Here is a 23058-nt window from a genome sequence, read left to right as displayed (position 1 = left end):
TTTAGTAAAAACAAGTTACTAAACAGCTGAGGTTTTTTTTCTTTTTTTATTAAGAAAAAAAAATCACGTCAATTCTTACAGAACTATTACATATTAAATACACAGTCTCTAACTGAAATGAGCATTTTAATGCTTTCTTTCTTCCTGAGCATTCTTTAGGAGTAGCAGAATACTGGCTCAGTCAATGGGTCACAGAAATTTTCTTAGTTAGTTTCATCTTTGCCTTAAATACTGGCATAGAAAATGGAGAAAATTTGCAGTTCTGGTGTGGTAGTGCAAGATCTGTTGTTAGCTATCAATAATAACAAAGGAGAATAAAGCAGCCTTATACGTTTTACTTAATCTTCTGTAAAAATGAGCTGGTCTAGAAATTGCAGTGGGATCATTCAACTTTTTGCATGCTAAGAATGCTGAAAAGCAACATGCATGACACAGGGACAAACTCACTTTGCTACACTCTCAGCAAGGACTGATGTCTAATAGTTGTGACTAACTTCATTGATGTGGCTGAGTGATACATAAAAATGTTGGCACTTCAAAGCTGTGAACAGTAAGGTTGCTGCATATTATTACTATGGACCTGACTGTTAGAAGAATATTTGAATGTGCCTCAAAACAACAAAACCACCAATATGAACAGCATGGATATAAATATAGATATTTACTAATTGGAGTGCTCTTGAATACATTTGAATTTTTAATGGGACAAGAAACTATTTCCTGATAGAGCCATTGGAGTTTTCATTCTACCTTCCATGAAGCTTTAGGATCTCTAAATGAGATTTGTCCTGCAGCCAAATCAAGTTTATCTTCCTTCCTTCTCCCAGTTCCAATTGTTACTTTGTCAGTAGGGAATGCAACTGCTGATTCCTTCTCGCTTTCTGAATTTAACTTCAGAATGTCCACCGATAAAAAATGTTCTATATACATGACTATACTTGTACCTTGGTTATGATAGAAAACAGGTGGAGGAGGGAGACATTTCTAAAAAGAGTAGAATATTTGCAGGTACTAATATATTACAACCAAGCAGAGGTAACTATACCAGAAATATACTGAGGTTAAATCCTGTATGTAAAGAACATTACACTGCAGTATACATAAGTAGCAGCAAGCATGACAAGTTGCATTTCTGCTTTTGTGTGAAGTGTAATAATGTTTTGTACTATACAAGTTACTGGCAGAACACTAGTGAAAGCAGACAGAAACAGAGAATTGGACTTTTATAACTGGACTGTCATTTCTGATTAATTAGAACACGTTCACAAACACATACAATACTTCCAGCATAGATAACTATTATAAATGGCAAAAACATATTATACAAATCTGGATGCTATTTTTTTTTTCTCCATTTAACCTTAGTCACAGGCTCAGTGAGGCTCAGTAACTTCTAGGATTTCTGTGTGGGTTTACATAGGAATCTCATTCTGTAACCAGGTTAAAAACATAATCTGGTATAGATTTTCTTTCGTTAATCAAATCTTGAGCTTTTCCAAAACAAGGTCAAAAGAGTTATGGTGTAAAAGTATTTGGACTTTGAAGTTAATTTTTTATATCTTATCAGGACTACAGGTAAAACTCAATGATTTTAGAAAACAGAGAATCAATTTGCTCCTCCACAGGACAAGGACTTTGGAGGAAATAGGATGAAAATACTTCAGTTCTAGTAACTAGAAAATTATTAGAAGTTGATAAGGATGTTATTTCATATCTGAATTATGCCTAGATGGACTATTAGTACACTCAAGGTGTTCATCTAAACATTTGAGAAAAGTCAAAGGAAACAATTTCAGTGGCAAAAATTCCAATGAAATACTAGAATATATAGAAAGACCAGTGATTTACACTAGCTGTGGGGAAATCTTCTCTCAGAGGAACACTAATGGAGAAGAATACATTAATTTTGTCACCATGTTACACCAGCAGCATCAGAAGATATACTTCTCCAGTGCTCTCCATGCATTAACTTTACCATGGAAATTGGATTTTCTAAAAAAAGTTTTGTGCCCATAAGAAAAGTAAATCCTCATTCAGATATCAGGCTTGAAGAGTTAATTTGCACAGCCTGGACTGTGGACATTTGAAGAAAAATGTATAACACTGCCCAAGCATCATTTTTCTTAAAAGCTTTAGATGTCTTCCAGTATTCTGTGGAAGCCAATGGAATGAGTTAAAACATTTTGTCAAAGTAGAAAAATCTACTGGTTTTAAAAAAAAACAACAAAATAAACCCACTGCACCTCCCAAGAAAAATACAAGAAACTATGAGTGCACAGGCATATTTTAATTAAATTTCTATAACTTTTCTTATTCATATAGGATTAATGTAACAGTTTGTTAAGATTTATTAAAAAAAAAGTAAACATTCAGGATATCAAAAAGTTTGTGGCAACTTAAAATAAGTAGTAGCTATATTTGCTCTCAATAGACTTGAAATGTGAAGAAAGTAAAAATTTTCTGTTTCCTTTTTAAAAACAAGAGGAAATCAAGGAGAAGAAAAAACAAAATGGAAAAATCAAAACTTCCTGGTCATAATCATCCACAGTCTCCTTGTCAAAATAAACAAATGAGAATAGTCAAGAAAATAAAGAAGAAAGCAAGATAAACATATAGAAACCAGTTTCTACACATTGAATCAATTTCTAGCTCAGTCTGACAGGCTACCTGTCTTAAGAATGCACCTGAATGTCCAAATCATGCTCTGTATTCCATATTTCTCCATTCAGTATAATAGAGGTCTGTTCTACACTTCCTGATCAACTGGTAAATGTTCCTAATATATTACATGTTCCTAGTAGTAAAGCATGCCCTTCAAGTCAGATTTTGTGATTAGAGAATCAAATCTTTGCAATATATGATGGAAATACAACTTCAGATTGTTTTCCAAGTAAATGACAGCATTCATAATACAGCATTTGTGGTTTTCCACTGAGAATATCGCAAGCAAGAAAAACTGTGAAAATACTTAAAAGTACAACAGGTGTTCCTACATAACTTCTACCATTAACATCATGTATGTAGTTTCTTAACAAAGTAATTCTGTGATCTGTAATTAGTGCACACAAAGCTATTCATTACAGTAACCTGAATGTATTCACACAGTTAAAAAACATAGTTTAACTAACCATTATATTGGCTTACTGTGAATCTCTTAAAGACTACATTTACAGCAGTTTAATACTAAATAAACAGATGGTGTGAGACTGAGGTAGTTTTCATATGACACTAAATCTTCTTTTATTTATACCAACAGAAATCTAGGCAACATCAGTATAAGAATTTGATCTTGGAAGGTGTTGAGTAGAGCTATAAACCAGTGAACAGTCTCAGACATGCTATACCAAGAATATTATCATAGAATAGAATATAATATAGAATAATTTAGGTTGGAAAAGACACCCAAGATCATCGAGTCCAACCTTTGAACAATCACCAGCTTGTCAACTAAACCATAGTACTAAGTACCATGTCCAGTCATTTCTTCAACACCTCCAGGGAGGGCAACTCCACTGCTTCCCTGGACAGCCCATTCCAATGCTTAAACACCTTTTCAATGAAGAAATTCTTCCTGATGTCCAATGTGAACCTCCCCTGGCACAGTTTGAGGCCATTTCCTCTTGTCCTGTCACTAGTTATCTGGGAGAAGAGGCTGACCCCCACCTTGCTACAACCACCTTTCAGGTAGTTGCAGAGAGTGATAAGGTCTTCTCTGAGCCTCCTCTTGTCCAGGCTAAAAAATCCCAATTCCCTCAGTCGCTCTTCATATCACTTACTCTCCGTAACCTTCCCCAGCTCCATTGCCTTTCTCTTGACACGCTTCAGCACCTCAATGTTTTTCTTGTAGTGAGGGGCCTAGAACTGGACACAGTACTCAAGATGTGACCTCATTAGTGCTGAGTACAGTGGGACAGTCCTGCTGATCACACTATTTCATACAGGCCAGGGTGCCATTGGCCTTCTTGGCCACCTGGACACACTACTGGCTCATGTTCAGCTGGCTGTTGACCAGAACCCCCAGGTCCATCTCTACCAGGCAGCTTCCCAGGCACTCTGCCCCCAGACAGTAGCACTGCCTGGGGTTGTTGTGACCGAAGTGCAGGGCCCAGCACTTGGCCTTATTGAACCACATATCATTAGCCTTGGCCCATTGATCCACTGCATCCAGGTCCCTCTGAAGAGCCTTCCTACCTTTCACTCACCTTGGTGTCATCTGCAAATTGACTGAGGGTGCCCTCGATCCCCTCATCCAGATCATCAATAAAGATATTAAACAGGACTGTCCCCAACACTGAGCCCTGGGGAACTGCACTAGTGACCAGCCACCAGCTAGATGCGGCTCCATTCACCACCACTCTCTGGACCTGGCCATCCAGCCAGTTCTTAATCCTCCCAGGCCATGGGCTGAGAGCTTTTCCAGGAGAATGCCATGGGAGATAATATAAAAGGCTTTACTGAAGTCCAGGTAGACAGTTCTGATCCACAGCCTTTCCCTCATCCACTGGGTGGGTCACCTGGTCATAAAAGGAGATCAGGTTGGTCAAGCAGGACTTCACTTTCCTAAATCCATGCTGACTGGGCCTGATCCCCTGGTTGCTCTGTATGTGCCACATGATGGCACTCAAGATGATCTCTTCCAAAACCTCGTCAGGCATCAAAGTCAAGCTGACAGGCCTGTAGTTCCCTGAATCCTCCTTCCAACCCTTCTTGTAGGTGGTTGTCCCACTGGCAAACTTCCAGTTATCTGGCACCTTCCCATTTAGCCAGAACTGATGATAAATGATGGCAAGTGGCTTGGTGAGCTCTTCTGCCAGCTCCTCAGTATCCTCGAGTGGATCCCATCTGGCCCCATAGATTTGTGAGTGTCTAAGTGGCACAGCAGGTTATTAACTACTTTCTCCTGTTATGTTCTCAGAGGATCTGTTACATTTTATGAATCTTGCCAGCAGGGCTTAACTTTTCCATTGAGAGTATGAGACACTGCTAGCTTCTTGAAGGTTGTCTACAGAAATCTTGACTTCTTAAATTTTTAATTATTTACTTAAATATCTAGACAAATAACAAGTCTTCTGGAAATATGGCTTCTTTTGTAACAAGTACTTCAGAGACCAGTATTTCTAACCATGTACTGAAAACGATTTCACATCTTCCTGCACAGAGGCAATTCTGGTCCTGTAGTAGTCATTTACTTGTTATTGTACTAGACTTTATTCAGTAGAACATAAATTAAAACTAATAAAAATGACAAACTAAATTTTGGCCATTAATTAAAATAATAAGAACAAGCACGAGTGTTTGTTCACGAGCTCACAAATAAAAAATTTTATTCAAGCATCTTGCCTAAAAGGGAAAAGTTCTCTTGTCTCAATGCATCAAGAAAATTGCCTTTTAATGATAGTTCTGGAATCCTAAGTATGTTTCATTATATTGAACTGCTAAGGAAAAATGTGTTTATATTTAACTTATAAATCAATAGGTGCTTTAAATTGACATTATCACTTGAACTAGATTTGCTCAAGAACATAATACACTTTATATTATTTTAGCAGTGAGTATTTAAAATTTAATACCAAAATTTCTATGAAATAAACCTTATAATTTAAATGTATTGCCTTTAAAATCATCAAAAGAAATAATCACACAGAGTTTCTGGATTCCAAGGGAGCTATAAATTACTTTCTAATAATGAAAAAGTAATTCAGAAAATGCCATGACCAATAAAATTAGAGAGAAAACTGTAGAGAAGAAACCAATCTTTGTGATGACAGTTTAATGGACATGTAGCTCTCATTTTGTAAGCAATCTTGTTCTGTTAATAAGCTGATTTTAAATTATCAATTTTTATTAATAAATAAACACACCTAGTAGATATATAAACAATGTTTCTTCACCTTACTTGCAACATAAGGCATATTTGGCTGGTTATCTTAAAAGCTTCACTTGAGAAAATAAAGGACTAATAATGCTGTAGGAAGAGTGAAATGAGTTCAGACAATTGATAGAAATGCTTTCTAAAGTTAATTATGTTTGCTTTCCCCTCTCCCTTGGTGTTCATTACCTTTAAACGGAGCCACACATTGGCAGAAATAATTACCAGGTTGGTCAATGCAGGTGGCTCCATTCTTGCAGGGAAATGAAGCACACTCATCTATATCTGTTTCACATCTTGCACCTTTGAAAAGATGAAAGATTTGAACACTTACTAAGACAATCAGGTGCCAATTCCAATTTATTTGTACCACAAAAATCTCAAGCAACTTGTGAAGAGAAGCTAACATACATCAGCCAAATAAAGAGCCACACTGCTAATATCAGCATCCATTTAGCTTTTATCACCACAAATACATAACAACTTATTTCTGAGTTGCTAAATGGTAACTAATCTTCCCTGTTTGTGTAAGCTTTGAAGGGCTTTTTAAATGTGGACTAATTTATCTTGTGCTATGTAGTTTATAGATGCAGTCAGAGTTCCAGTTTGTTGGAATGGAAATGAAACATTACACCAGGGTAGATAAAGAGAAATGAGAATAATACACAAGCAAATTAGTAAATAATGTCTTAATGGATGCTTTATGGACTACCTCACTGTGGAAAACAAGGTTCACCATGAAAACAACTCACCAGTAAAGCCAGGTAGACAGATACATTCATAGCCACCGATAAGGTCTGCACATGATGCATTATGAAAACATGGAGAAGAGTGACATTCATTTATATTTGCTTCACAAGTTGTACCTGTACATATAAATTAGGCAAAGGGGAGAGAAGTTACTCCATAGCACATTTAGTTAAAAAACAAACATTAACTGAATATAGTCACATACTAGAATGTGTTTTACATCCTTTTTATATTCATATTCAGGAATCTATAACAGACGTTCATCTTCTAAATGTTTAAGTTGTTCACTAATTTTTCAAAAATATTAAAAGTACAGTCATCAAATAGATTCCTAAGGCTTAAAGACAATTTTCCTATTATATGAATATAGAAGAGCAGAAAACAAATTACACCGAATATGATATACTGCACTACAGTGACGAGAGGAAATATTTCTTGTGTTCATGATAAGGCAACAGATGTACTCCAAGAAAATTGAAAAAGAAATCTGTTATAGATAAGAAGACAATTTATTCCAATCTAGACTATAGCTAAAACCCTCACATAACTACTCAAGTGTAAAAATACTTTATTACTAATATTTCTCAGTGAACTTAATTTTTTATCATTTGAAGAATAAGTGAAAAATTACATCAATTGCAAGGTTTGGGAGTTAAAGGAATTTTAAGAAACAAAAATGTGATATTTTTTCTGAATATAACTAGCAGTAGAAATGTAATGTTTTGCACTATGACATTTGAATTATGGATGATTAAAAAGCCATGTTTGAAAAATGGTGCTCTAAAATGAAAATGGATACACTTTAAATTCTTGATCTGAGCTTAAAGCAAATAATAGCTGCAGATATTATTGGATCTACTTCTCAAAGTGATTAAATTTTTTATATGAACTGTACAAATATGCCAAAACCAAAACTTTTACCACACATTGTTTTTTTCCTCAATTCTATTGTATTAAAGCTGCCAAATGTTTAAAAATCTTGCAGAAAAGAGTATCTTCTATTTGCAAAATTTAACAGAACCCCACGAATCTGTTTTCAACAGCCAAGCCACCAGTCAGCAGCAAACACTCAGATCCAGGCTATAACAAAAACAAAATAGATAATTTGGTCAAGATGCAGTTTCCCTGACTGACGTGTTTATAACTTCAGATGATAACCATATAAGTATATATGCATCTTGTCCAATATGTTAAAAAATTAGTGTAAAACTCAAAGTAGATTTACTAAGTTACAGTTCTGTGGATTTTTTAATACCTTCAAATCCATCCTGACAGATGCAACTGAAGGCATTCAGATGATCAACACAAGTAGCTCCGTTGTGACAAGGACCACTAAGACACTCATCCACTTCAATCTCACAGTTATGACCTGGAAAAAAGTGAAGGTTTCACTTCAGTAGGAACACACCACTTGTGAGTCACCAGGGCAAGCAGCAACAACAAAATTAAATAACTGAGGTTAGAGAATTTTTACCAATGAGCCATAAAATGTCTTTGGGGAATTCATTTCTTGGTGATTAAAGGCAAAAATAGAGTGTATATTTAGAACATAATGTTCAACAAAGATTGGATGAGAATTCTACAGATTAATTTATAGATGTAGTAAAAAATTCTCATATTTTCATATTTTAAGGGCAATAAAGCCTTGAGTTTTCCTAAAACATCGCAAAAGTGTAAGTATGGTATTGAAGTCAAAATATTAAAATATCAGTGTTTTCTCTAATATTATTTTTTCATTGATTTATTAATTTGTTATGAAGATCTCTATAGGAAATATTGGGAAAGATTTTCATTATGGACACATTTTCATTTTTTTTAAATTAATAATTAGCAAGTTAGGTATTGACACGTATTTCTAAACATATGAAGGAAAAAATATAGATGCTGATTTCTAGTTGTGAATGTTGTATCTAACATTTTTTTCTGGTCTTTGGGGTAGAAAAAAGCTGAGAAAGTATTTACTTTTTGTATATGAATTATCCAAACAGCTAATAATGGCATCAAATTCTTTATTACTTATGCCTAAAAGATAGGTAGAAACCTCCCGATTGCTTCAGAGGGGCTTTCAAGTTTTTGTTTGGCCATAGAAAAAGTATACAATAAAAATACCAATCCACTGTTATTTAGATACAGTATAAGAATTTAAATGAACATTTCAATAAAATAAGACCTCACAAAGAGTTATCACAAGTAACATCATACAATTTTATTTTATGTATAATGATAATAATAAACCAACCCTAGAAACAGGTTGTAGCATTTCATTACATTAAAGACATAAATATTACAGTTATTAAATTACAGATTATTTCACCTAAATGGATACCTACAATAGTATGTGGAGCAAAAAGTTAAGAGGTATGCAGTCTATTCAGGATCTGAATTCCTCTGGTTGTCTGTGTCCTCCTTAACTATTGAGAGAGAGAGTAGTGTCATCTTACTACTGTTTTAGGAGCCCTGTCCAAGTCCCTGGAGATAGACAGGATGGATCTGGGTTGCAGGGCTGATCTACCACTCAGGGAATTCCTCTGCCCTTGATTATTTCGTCATATAGCTGATCAAAGATATATGTCTCTGTATCTAGAGAGATTTTTTTTTTTACACTGTAATCTGGAATTACCATGACAGTATGCTGACATAGCCAAACTAATTTTAATCTAGTCAGATTAATGACAATGACATGCAGTGTATATTTAAACATGAGTAGTTAAACCTGCTCGGGATCTTGGATGTACATTGGGCAGCTGACGCCCTTGTTACTGCAGACTTTTTATTACAGAGAGCACAAAGAAGACAAATTAAGGCCAACTTGCATATGGCTGTGAGTTCAAATCACATCAGTGCAAGACAGACACCATGTCTAAAATAGTATAAGTAATTACTGGAGTGGAAATAGTCCCTTGTAGTCAGTATTTTTTACAGCTGAATACTCTTACACAGCCAAGTACTTTTGTGTGTCAGGAAATAAAAATTTTTTCTGTCAGAGGCACACTGCTAAATCATATCTATTGTTACTTTTGAATATCCTTCTTTTCTCTGGTTTAGGACTAACTTAAACATGTTAAACAACACCACTTTGAACCTACCTATAAAACCAGGTGCACAGAAACAAAGATAGCCATCCAATGTCTCTTTACAGATGCTGGAGGCTCCACATGGCTGTGATAGGCAGGCAGCAACATCTGCTTCACAGAATTGACCAGTAAAACCTGATGAAAAATAGAGTAATAGACAACATAAGAAATTTACTATCACATTTAATCCGGAAAAACAGACAAGTGATAAACCAATTTACTATGTAATTTTCTGCTCTTATGTTTCAAAATCGTATTTAGTATAGGGTAAAATATTCCAGTCTCTTTGAAAGTTTCAGTTTCATATACAAAGCAATTCTAAATGAACACTTAGATAATGATAAAGTCAGTGGTAAAGCAGTACTTGCAATAATAATAAAATACATTCAAGACACGATGACTCTTCATGAGAATTAGATAGAATGTCAAATTCTTCAAGTGGTTTTACACAAAATTCCTATTAGTGAGTACATTGTTAATAAAAGTCTTCCGAGTTTTAGTATGGTGTTCTGTCACCACACTAAGAAAACATCCTATGTTTCTAAACGAACAAAAAAAAAATTGTCCCAATACATTCTCTTATAAAGCAGGTATTACAAGAACAGACATGTTTGGTAGCATATTGGTATTGATTTTTTGAACCAGTTAACTTGTAGTTAATAAGAAACTTAATCTTGTGAAAACTAAGCATCTGTGTTTCCTATTAAGGGGTATGTATGCACAACATTTAAAAAATAAATTTCAAAGATAAAACATTAAACTACATTTTATACTTTAGGTATATTGGCCACTTTAGGTATATTGGCCATGATATAGTTTCTGAAGCCATCATCCAGTAAGAAAAAGCATAATTTTCATTGATAACAGTTCCTTTATTTTTGAACATACACAATAACAAATTGCAAGTATATATTCATTTCATTAAAAAAATTCAAACAAAATAAAAGTAATTAATTGATATAAAGCAATTGAAAAATCAATCCATGTGTGTGGTGCTAGTATCCAAGTTCTGAATATAACTGTGAAGTTTCAAATTTTAGACACTTTTTTTGTTACTTTGGTCATAAACCCTCAGTGACTTAAAGTATAAAAAGTATAATTTCCTGGTCTCCTATTAACTGAGTACTTAAAAATTTTCTAAGTATCTTTTGTATGACAAATATCAAAATAGACTGGACCAATTTATTATAATTTAACAAGTGCAGCGTGGAAAGCCTCTAAAGATTTAAACCAGAGATTTGGTTCAGTGAGCTAAGCACCGTTAATTGCAATGTCTTACAAGCCAAGTCTGGTTGAAGATCTGAACTTCACATTTAATTTTAAAAAATGTTTATAAAGTAATACCATGCTTCAGTAGCATAGGTATTGCCAGAACAGATTTTAGCATGCCATTGTGTTGCCCCATACCTGACTTTGTATTCGTCAATATTTTAGACAAAAAGGAGAAAAAGGAAGAGTCTTTGGTCAAAGATGTTCCAAAAAATCTGTATTCCTACAGCATAATGTGATAGCTTTAAAAACCAAACACAACCTTGTTTTAATAGCATTTATTAAGTGTGGATTCAGAGCAAAAAAATATTACAAAATTTTAAAAGTTCAGTCCTGCTTGGACCTAGCATAGCATAGTCTTCAAACTAAAGGAAATATAAACCGTGCTGTTAGGGCATGACTAAAGAGCTCCTGATCTGGAAGATTTTTTAATTTTTGAACATCTTGTTACAAGTGGTAAGACAGAAACTTCTGACCATCAGGGTAGATTGCCGGAACATGCTGCACTTTAGAAATTCTAGCTTGTAGAACAACCCTTTGAGGCATAAATACAAGACAATGCATATAAAAACTGCCCTACACATACAGTCACTTTGGTTTCTAAATCAGAAGTTGCAGAAAGGTGTCTTCAAGCTATGTTTCAATTCCACCCTGAACACCAGCTGTGCAACATTCTCACACAGCTGAAGTTTTCCTTCCTGTTGACTGCTATTAAAAATTTAAGTCTCTCTCATTTTTGCCTTTGCAAATAGCTGTTAACATCTTCTTACTGAAGTACTACATAAAACTAATATAAAAAATTATGATAAAGTAGTAAAATGGAAACATTGATCAATGATGGTTATAGCTATACACCGATAGATATATGTATAGCTGTTACATGTGATTATGTGACTATCATCTAAGTAGAGATAATGAAAGCTAACACGTTTTTGTCTTTGACAAAATAAAAATGAATATTCATAATAATTTTACAGACCTGAAATAAAGTTCTTAATCTACGTATGTTTTTATTTCTGTGCCTTGAATTAATTATCAAAGTATTGCAACTCGTACAAATATACCTGAAGTTATTATATTAAGTTGAAGAACAAAGGGTGGTGGGTTCATGGCTCAGTTTTGATATTTAACATCTGGTTTTGAGTAAAGTTTCTCATCAAAACAGATTCAGATGCAGAACTTAAGAATACACTATTTCTTATAAAAAGAAATTATTTTTCTGCTACAGATACCCATTTATTTCATAAATTTAGATAATGGAAATTTACCAACAGTTTAATTTTTTAATTTTTTCCAGAAATGCCCCATTTACAGTCTTGAGGCATTTCTTTCTGACAAATCCAAATGACTCCTGACAAAGGTGGTTTTTACTAGTCAGATTATGACACAAACTCTCTAGGGAGATCATTGCATTGTGATCCATTCTGACATAGTCCAGCCACACAGTGATTCATGACAACTTCACTACATGGCTCCTTATATTCTGGATGGCAGGTACATCTGAAGCTATTAACTGAAACTTCACATTAACGGTTATTGTCAGAGGCAGCAGGATTTGATATGCGTTCATTCACTGTTATTGAACAAATACTACTTCTGGGAAAAAAGTTATATAGTTCCTGTTAAAATTACATCTAGGAAAAGCTTAAACAGAGTGAAAGAAAGAAATGACAGAATTTAATTCATTATCATTAAGATTCATGCATACTAACGGGTTACCAATCTCTCCTTATTTATACTGGATGTGACAATAATTACATACAAGCCATTTTATTAATTTATCTTTTGGAATAGACTGATTACTACTGTTTTTGTTATTCAGTACCTAAAAGAATGAAATCCTACTTTTCCTTGGGTCCTCAAGAATTTCAAGCATAAAAATTGTTCTTACTGCAAAAATTTTACGGAATATAAAAATTTTTAAAAATGTGCAATCATTAAGAGCATGAAAAAAAAATCACCTTTGCATGTGTATTGGGTTTGCATGGCCAGGTTTTGGTAGCAGGGGAGCTACAGGGATGGTTTCTATCAGAAGCTGCTTGAAGCTTCCCCCACATCCAACAGAGCCAACGCCAGCCAGCTCCAGGACAGACCCCCTGCTGGGCAATGCCAAGCCAATCAGAGGTGGCTTCTGTGATAATATTTAAGAGGAAGAAAAGTTATTGTGCAGGTGTAATGGTGCTCAGAGGAGTGAGAATATGTGAGGAGAACAGTTTTGCTGACCACAAGGTCAGTGAAGGAGGGGGGAGAGGTGCTCCAGGCGCCACAGCTGAGGTTCCCCTGCAGCCCGTGGTGCAGACCATGGTGAAGCAGCTGTGCCCCTGAAGCCCATGAAGGTCCACATGGGTGCACAGATCCACCTGCAGCCTCTGGGTCTCCTCCACACCAGAGCAGGTGGATGCCCAAGTGAAGGCTGTGAACCCATGTGAGGTCCATGCTGGCGGAGGCTTCTGGCAGGGCCCTTTGGACCCATGGGGAGAGAAGCCCACACTGGAGCGGCTTTTCCAGATAGGACTTCTGATCCTGTGGGGGAGACCCACACTGGAACAGGCTATTCTTGGAGGACTCCACCCTGTAGAAAGGATCTCAAGTTGGAGTAGTTCATGCAGAACTGCAGCCCTGGGATGGACTCACATTGGAGAAGTCTGTGGAGAACTAATTCCCATGGGAGGGACCCCACACTTGAACAGGCGAAGGACACCTCTCCCTGAGCAGCAGCAGAAACAACTTGTGATGAACTGACCGTAACCCTCACTCCCCATGAGAGAGGGATGGGGGGGAGGTGTTTTTAAGATTCTGTTTTTCTTCTCATTATCCTGCTCTAATATTGATTAGTAATAAATTCAATTAATTTCCCCAAGCTGAGTCTGTTTTGACAGTGACAATGAGTGGTAAGTGATCTCTCCCAGTCCTTATGAGTCCTCATGAGCTTTTCCTTATGCTTTCTCTTAGCTGTCCATTTGAGGAGGGGAGTGATAGAGTGGCTTTAATGGGTACCGGGTATCCAGCTAGGGTCAACCCACCACACCATGAAAGGCAGGGAAAACAAATAATGCTCTTGCCTCAAACAATACAACAGGAAAATGTTTTATAGTGACCAGTTCCTCTAATAAATAAATATGATTGCTGTATTGAAGCAACCACTTACAACAAGAGAAGACACAGAGGAAGATGCAATTTTCTCTGCTGTATTCTTCTTGCGTATTGTTTTATTTCTCAGTCCAGCTTGGGGACAACTTAAAACTTGTGTTTATGTACACATAATCTGTAAGAAAGATGTTATAAGAATGTACTATCATGAGTATTTAGGGTGTTTGTACCTCAGTTTCTTTCCTACATATTCCAGTTTTGAAATAAATAAATAATCTAAGGTAAAGTAATTTCAACAGATTTGCAATTCAATTTTCTGTCATTTAGGTTTGAAGTGAAGAATTTCACCAGTTTTAAATCTTTTACGAAGATTCCTCAACTAAGTGGTGAGTGAAAAAAATAAAGCTTCTAGGCCAAAAGTCAGTTTTTATCCCATCATGTCATCATTTGATGAAATAACATTTCATTGGATATTTCTCGAAAAGCTCTACTGGAAGCTGAAAAGTAATCACTGCAACTCACTTTGAATTTTATATTATGATTTTCTTATAGGAGGACTGAAAACATTTTTTCAGCAAAAACTGGTATACATTGTTTAAGCTCAATTGAATCTGGAGAGGAAACCTAAATAGCAATTAGTCCACCTTCTTACCATTTACTCAATTTAGTATCAACAAATACATATACATTTTAAAATATCCTTGATACCACAGAAGTTCTACCTCAAACATATTAAATTGTTTACTGTAAAAACTAATGTGACAATGATGACAAGCTGATGCACCTGACACAGGCAACAAAAAAAGATTTCATCCAGGCTACCGATGAATTTACTCAGAGGTCAGTTCTGATTCATACAATCCCCAGTGGACAGACTTCACAGGCAGACCTTGCAGAACCAAAAGCATGACCTTTATAAGCCTGAATCCACATCCCTTTCTGGCCTTCTTTTAAACTTTTACTAAGCAATTACTATTGGCCAATTCTTCCTAGTCACCTCTATGCTAGAGCAGAAATTCTCGGCACAGACACATTAATTTCCCTTCACTGATACATTTGGAAGAGCTGGTCAACCCTGGAGATTCATTTTTACCTACACATGCTTCAGTTAATGCTCCAACACAGGAGAGTTAAAAGGCATTGTTATTTCCATTACATGAATGCAATCCATCATGGAATCACCCTGTGTACCCAAATGTAAATTATCCGACATATTTACAAAGTAACAAATTGTCAGATTAAATTGAGTTCTTTAATGGTAACAAGCTGTTCTCTAACAGTTTGGTCACTAGTTATTGAACACCAGTGCTTTTCAGACAATAATCTTCATTCACCATTGAACTGTAGTATTATGGATAACAACTTTTTTCAGTGTGTCACCCTCAAAATCTGAATACCTACAGCTCCATACAGAGGCACAAAATCTTTTAAAGCAATAAATATTAATAGTATCTGTGAGACAGCTAGAGGTTAGCAACACACATTCCAGTCATGCCCTGTGTTGACTCTGTATGTAGAGTCTGTCAATACCATATTTTAAAGTACTGTGTTCAGATAGGTTTAATTTAATAAATTTAATCAACTTTTATTATTCATATAGGTAATATGACAGCAAGGCAGAATAGAGCAAAACCTCACTGATAAGCAATACAGTCCCACAGCACACAAACGAGAAAAGCTGAGCAGGTCTATTGCTGCTGACCAGGTCTGCCACAGAACAGTGATGATCAGACATCCTGCAAGATAGGTCTGAGATGAAGCCTGGAAGTCAAAGTCATCAAGGCAAGTCAGATTGGCAGGACCCTGCTGGTACAATCCTGACATACAGCAGGGAACTACATCACTTCTTACACAAGTAGAACTCCTGGACAAATATCTCCACGTAGAGATTTCTTTTTCCACAATACCAGTACATGGTTGAATCCCATTCAGCTTGAATTTTCTGGATATGTTTTTGCAAATTGCTACTTGGCTGCTCCCAGTTTATACGTATTTGTTTATGACTGCCAAAGAGGATTCATCTTTGCTCGACTGAATCTTTTTTTTTTCCAGAACAATTCTAGAGTTTTTCCTATTTCTTTCCCAGGTTGGTGCCATCTGCAAATTCAGCCACAATATTCCTAATTCAGTCATTCAGGTCATTGACAAGGAATATTGATGAAGAGCATTAGTGGACCCAAAACATTTCCAGTGATGTTCTTTTCCACACTGAATGACTATCATCTTTTAGTACTTTTTTTCCAGTGAGTTACATGTTGTTCTGTGGTAGTTTCATTGAGACAGCGTTCCCTATGTTTCCTTATAAAAATGCTGATGAACTCAAGATATACATAACCTACTTCTTCCTTATCCCAAAGGTTTATTACCACCTAACAACAGAAATTACTTTTTGTCCCTGTTTAGAGAGGTCGCAAAATTTGGCAATACTATGATTCTATGATTATTCTTTTATTACGTGGTCAGATCTTTCTTATAGACAGGGAAATACCAACTTTTTTTGCTTCAGTTCATACGGAAAGAATGTTGAAAACTTCTTGGCCTTGTATGTCAACCATTTTCTATCTTTGTTAGGAAGTAGATTGATACTTTCAATTTTTTCTTCTAGAAACTTCTTTTAAAAGAAGTGACTGATCTTTCTGTAATTTTCTTTCTCTTCATTCTTCCCCTGTCCAGAATTTCTTTCTGGCAGTGACAGCTAATACGTGCAGCATTTCTCTTTTAGCTACTTGACTTCAATGACCATTTCTACTGGTTTAGACAAGCTAGACCTTAAACCATACAATTTAATGGGAAGATGTAGGAGGATTATTGGCTCTACAGTGTTTTTCTTTCAAAAAAACCCCCTTAAAGGTAGGCAAAAGGCCACAACAGCCAAATACATCTTCCAATACTGTAAGAACAGTTTTGTCAGTTCCACTAAAAGATGGATTAGAACTAGAAAAAAAGGATTAAGGAAAAACAGAGGCATACTCTATACATCTTAGAGAAACACACCAGAAGACTTACAGCTATTACAGTAGAAGTCTGATTACTGTACCACAGGAGGCAGCTTCAGAATCTCTATTATTTACACTAAGAAGACAGAATAATTTTTTATTCTGTCTGTGCTTGCTGGCTTAGAATGTGTCAGACTATTTTACCATTTTGTGGTATGATGCATTAGAACAGGACCTAACGCTGTTTTACAACCAAATAATAATGTAGATGCAAAAGTAAAAAAAAAAACAAAACCAACAAAAACCTCATGAAATAATAGTGGTTTTCATTTTACCATGAACATGCAAAGTGGTCAATGTTTGTTGCTTCTTTTGGGATGATGTCAAGATCTACTGAGAAGGTGATAGGCATCATAGAACATTACTTCCTGTAACTGATATGCAAAGCCTATGACATTTATAAATTCCCTTATAAATAATGAAAAAGTGAGAGTAAGAAATTGCTTAATATAGTTTTGATTTTTCCATATAATTTTTTGGTTGCATCATCTTGTACATAGATCAGTCTAGTATGACATCATGTAATGAAACATAATTTCAGGATCTAAAAAAAGCAAAATTTCAGCATATAAGTAAAGTTAAGTTCCAGAGACATACTCCTCTTTTCCCTTTATAAACGAGTGACTGCAGATGCTACTTTGATAACTTTTAACAAATAAATATTTGAGATATTTGTTTCCAAAGAAGACAAAACCAGTTAGAATTGGGGTAAAAGCAATGCCGCTAGCAGGTCTGTAGGAAATAACATAGACAAAAACCCGTAACAAAAGCAATGACAAAAATATAAACAGCAACAGCAATAATTAATATGAATTTCCTAACTTCTGAATTACACAAAATTTCAGTTTAACATCTCTGAAAAAAAAAAATCAGTGAAGATCCCAGTAAACTCAGCACAAGCAGAGAGCAGTGCTGCTATTCTTCCTCAGTCATATCTTGGAGATATTGCCTGCCTTTCAGAATTCATGTGACAAGACTAAGGAGATAAGAGGATGAGCTGCCCCCTGTAGTGTGATGTGATACTGGATCAAATAAAGAGCTGTTTAGTTTAATATTCTTATTTTAGAGATGAATTAATTTGTTACAGAAATCAAGTTCAATGACTTTATTTAAAAGAGAAACCATTGTTTCTGAAGTGCATCATGAAGTTGGGCATGCATTTCCTCAGGAGTGTAAAAGTTTTTTTAAGTAGAATTTAGGAAGAAAAATATTAAAATAAAAATAAACATACATTAACTTACTGTTCATGCCATTCATGGTATTAAATTGACAAAATTTTGGGTTTAAACTATTTCTTAGAATTTGCTGATAAGCAACTTATTGGACACAAAGTACACAACCATTCCTTGTTATTCATTGTATATTTTTTAGTCTGTCTTTTGTAAATTTGAAAGATGAGATCCAAGTATGATCCTTTGTTTCTTATTCCATTAGAACACTCTATGCTACCAGAAGAGCTGGGGAAAAAAAAAAAGATTTTTTCTAGTAACGGATAAGTAAAGGAAAAACAAATAAAAAAAGTAGGTGATTAAAACCCATAAAGCAACAGCTATAGACTTTGTTAAAGGTCTGGTAAGGCATTTTTCTTAGCTGACAATGTCAGGAATTTGATACAATGTTTTTACTCCTTACTAATGCAAATAGAGCCACAGAAATTAAAAACTGGACAAATGTTAATTATTTTTCAGTACATTGCAGGACCAGAAGATTAGTTTGAAAGTGAGTTGTCAAACAAGGAAGTTATTTTAGAGAAGAGTGGGATAACATCAAGATGGGACAAATGCATAGATGAAGAATTAAATCAGTGGATGGAAATGTCAAAGGAAAAGAGTAAATGTTATCCAAAATAAAGAATGTTAATATTCCTAAAAAATTGGCAGTAGAATAAAGAGTGCTTCAGTTTTGTTCATATAAATAGACTTCAGAATTTTTTTTTTTTTTTTTTTTAAATCAGAGATTGCCAAAAGCCATTAGATCCCCTATTAGGAATTTGGATACATTTAGACACGTAATGGAAAAATCACTTATTAGTTACCTGCTTTCCAGAAATAGATGTTTTGGACTAAACAATTGTTAAACATATAAACCGATCATATAAAAATTATCTTTAGTAGACACATCACTCTAACATTGGAAAAAGGCCGTAGTTTGACTATCACTTTAACTGCTTTACAAAAAGTGTGATTTTAAGTATATTGACCAAAATTTTATGTGTCTGTAGCTCTTTTCTGGAACATGGTTTCTGAAAACAAATGTCATTTGCATTTCTAATATCATAAAAAGACAGAGAGCCAGAGATTATATCAATGTAAATCTTATTAATTTTTTATTAAATTTGAATAGGCTCATTCTATCAACAAGAGGCACTTAAAAATGACAACATATTCCATTAAGAAAAGTGTAGAGATGCCAAATATAAGAGGCAACAAATTAAAAATTAGTCATAATTTGGGAACTAAATCCTTTATTAAAAGAGTATAACCTTGGTGAATTGTGAAATACAGCTATGATGGTTTTATAACAGGTCTTTAAAAATGTTTAATATTGAGAGAAGAGATTATTCCTTTCCATCCTGTTATTGCCATTACAGTAGTTTTAGAAGTAATAGACTCAAGCTAAAGGCTGTCATAGAGATATTTCCTCATCTGGGGGATTTGTAATGGGTTATTACAGCATTTCTCAAGACATCACTGTTTTGCGTCTGCTTTTGCTAGCAGTAACTCAGTGTCTTATTATCCACTTTGAAATAAATAGTGGTTTTCTATCAGAAAAATGTCAATTTTTTAAGTCATCTGCTAGAGTTGAAGGATTGAATTGACATTACAAATGAGCTATTAATCAAATGGTTTTTCCCCTGTATTTTTAGCCTTATAAATGACAACATATTTTTTGAAAAAAAAAAGAACAGAAGCCACTAATTTTTTCTTGTTCTATTGCAGGAAAGTTTCAGTTACTACTGGTATGAAGTATTACACTGATAAAGATAGAAATACAGGAAGAAAATTAGAATTATAAAAAAGAAAGTAGCTTAGTAAAGCTATTACATCTAATAAGTTTGTATCCTTTCACAAGTGAGAAATTTGCCATGTGCTTTCTTAACCAAGTTTACTTTCTCTTTCTTCATCACAGCCTGCCATGTAGCAGACTTTTTCATGAACTTTGCAAACTATATTTCTCTTTTCATTTGCCCTTTCTTGCTTCCTATTTTCATATGATGCTTTTGGATTTCATCTTTTTTCTTCTCCTACACTTTGTTACATGCTTATTTCCACTGCCTAGTATATGTTGATGTATAATGAATGGCTTTTAGTCTCATCACATGAATTTTCTTCTTCCTTCTCCATTTACTTCTTTTCATTTGTAAAAATTGTAATTAAATGGTATATGTATTTCAATAATTGTTTTTAATCATAGAATTTTGTTTTACTTCCTAATTTAGCAAAATTATATATACTCCAGTCTTTCAGTGCAGAAACTCACTAAATGTTTATTTGTGTAAGAGTAATATAATGAAATCTCACAGAAGTAGAAATTGGGGAGTTTTATTTTCTCTTCATACCTTTATGTCCACTTTTCAACAGATAATGAAGATTAGGTTTAGAAGTATAACTCTTACTGTGTTCTGGGAACATTATGATCAAAAAGGTACAGTTGCCAGTGTATTACAGAATACACAGTTGTGTATTATATCATAGTGCACACTTTGAATATGCAATGTCTGCACAATTACATGATCACTGGAGGAATGACCTAATGTGTACTTTTTTAACAGTACTTTTATTCACATAAATCTCAAAGACTTTCATTTGCATGGAACATGTATATCAAGATTTACATTACAACTTAAAGCATATATGTCAACTTAGTCTAAAAGTATGACAATTACAAGCAAGGAAACTAATAACAAAAGTAAAGGAATGTATATCTTGAAATTTGATTTATATAGAGAATTGGAAAGGCAAAAGTGAGAAAACTGGTCGGACACAGTAAGGACAATTTTGTGAGTTACAAAAAAAAAAATTTAACATACACTAAGTGATGCAAAAGCAGTCACTTTCCACCTCCCACCAGTGCCCACATGGTCTCTGAGCAACAACTGCATTAGAAAAAATATCTCCAGGCTTTTATTGCTGACTATAATGTATATGGGATAACAGGGTATCTTTTTGGTCTGTTGGGGTCAGCGGTGTCCACTCCCAGCTTCTTGTCCACTCCAGCCTACTCACTGGAAGGGCAAAATGAGTAACAGAGATGGCCTCAATAATATAGAAATGCTACACAGTAACATTCCTGTGTTAGTAACACTGCTCCAGTCACAATCTAAAACACAGTAATGTAAGAGCTTTTGTGAAGAAAATTAGTTCCATCTGAACCAGACCCGGTACACAGACCCAATCAATTCTTTGTTTGGGAGGAATACCGATTAAAGACTCAGGTTTTTTAGTATTTTCCAGACTTTGTCTTCTGATACTGCAAAGAGACTCTTTAATCATATTTCTCTCAATTCCAGATAATGAATAATAGTGGGTCATTTTTTCCCTTAATGAAACAGTGACAAAGAAATTAGATACTGATTTTAGAATTGTTGCCTTTTTTTGCTAGGTCTTCTATGACTAAACTCTTACACATAATGCAACAAACAGTTAAAGTGCAACTCATTTTGTAAAGGATTCAATGAAAAAGTGAAGTAAACAATCAGATCCTCAATGGTAGCAAATGATTGGACATGCTCAGGAAGATTGCTATCTGAAAAATATCTAAATATACCAATAATCTCAAAAACACAGAAGAATTACTAGAGTTACTAAAAATATATTTAACATTTCATGAATATCAGAGAAATAATGATGCTATGGATGAGCTATAAGTGTAAGGAGAACTCCTGGGAAGGACCCCTAATGATTTTTCATGTCATTCACTGCTTCCAGATACTGCTTTTTCAGGAGTCAGTTAAGTGGTAGGTCCTGGGGATGCAGCTGTATAACCTCTGCCTCTCCAGCATCTCTGACTTTAAGTGGCCTCAGCCCTCATCCTGGATGAAGAGTCAACACTGATACCTCATGGATATGATTGCCCACAGAAGTTTCAGTATTAAGACTTTGAAAAAGAGCTAACATCACGTGAATATATTGACCTCTATTTCCCTAAAATATTGATTCCACTAAGTACTGCTACAATCAGTTCCGCACTCTTTTGCTATATGAATACTCAAAGTATCTTCTATGTCAGTTTGCTGAACAAACTTTCTACAACTGATTAGATGGACTTGTTTAGAAAGAATACTATTCTAGTACAAGTTAGGATGTCAGGTATAAAAAAAAAAAAGACTTACAAATTGTATAAGTGAATTGTGACTTGGAGCAAGAAATTGATAATTGGAATTTTAAACTAGGCATCAGGCAAGCTTTTTGGCAAGTGGAGCAGCATGTAAAAAATGCTACACTTTCTTACCAAGCAACTTTGAAATCAAACAAAAAAAAATCTATACAATGTTTATATTGAGCATGATTGTGTAGTGGCAGCATGAAGAACTGAATGATTTTGTAAGCATTTCCCATCTGTAATCTTGATTATTCCCTTTAATTTTTGAGTCACAGCATGAACACTTTTTGTAAGGTCTCTTTCTGGATTAAAAACTTTCATGTATAAGTGTCTACTTCATAATAAGTGTTGCCAGAAAGGTTTGAAAGAAAGTACAGTCTTATTTCATGGTACAGTAAACTTTAATAACAACACCACCTTCCAAAAAAGGAAGAATTTGATTTACAATTTTTCTGTGTGTGAGTTTACTCTTAATCAGAAGCACTGCTCCTTTGATTCAGTGTATCAAGTTGAAGGAAAATTGATTTTAGGTTGAATCCATCAATCCAAGCATCTCAACTGATAGGATTTTCTGCTTCAAAATCAGTCTACTTTAGCAATCATGCTAATCATCCACTAATCCCACTGAAAAGAAAAATATTTATGTATTCAGTTAGGTGTAGCAGGGATAATACATCACTGAGGAACA

The 23058-nt window shown here is 34.7% G+C and overlaps 1 protein-coding gene across 1 annotated transcript in view; it reads right to left on the bottom strand.

Annotated features, from left to right (window-relative positions):
* Window positions 1–23058, bottom strand: part of EYS (eyes shut homolog) — an 852398-nt gene that overhangs the window by 533543 nt on the left and 295797 nt on the right. The window contains exons 15-18 of the mRNA XM_032683211.1: window positions 9706–9828; window positions 7875–7988; window positions 6622–6735; window positions 6059–6172 (exon numbers count right to left, since the gene is read on the bottom strand). Coding sequence (XP_032539102.1) covers window positions 6059–6172; window positions 6622–6735; window positions 7875–7988; window positions 9706–9828 — 465 coding nt within the window. The remainder of the gene's footprint in view (window positions 1–6058; window positions 6173–6621; window positions 6736–7874; window positions 7989–9705; window positions 9829–23058) is intronic.

The sequence above is a fragment of the Chiroxiphia lanceolata genome, chromosome 3, assembly GCF_009829145.1.
Source record: "Chiroxiphia lanceolata isolate bChiLan1 chromosome 3, bChiLan1.pri, whole genome shotgun sequence".
NCBI lineage: Eukaryota > Metazoa > Chordata > Aves > Passeriformes > Pipridae > Chiroxiphia > Chiroxiphia lanceolata.
The sequence above is the reverse complement of the archived record's forward strand: the minus strand, read 5'-3'. Positions and strand labels throughout refer to the sequence as shown.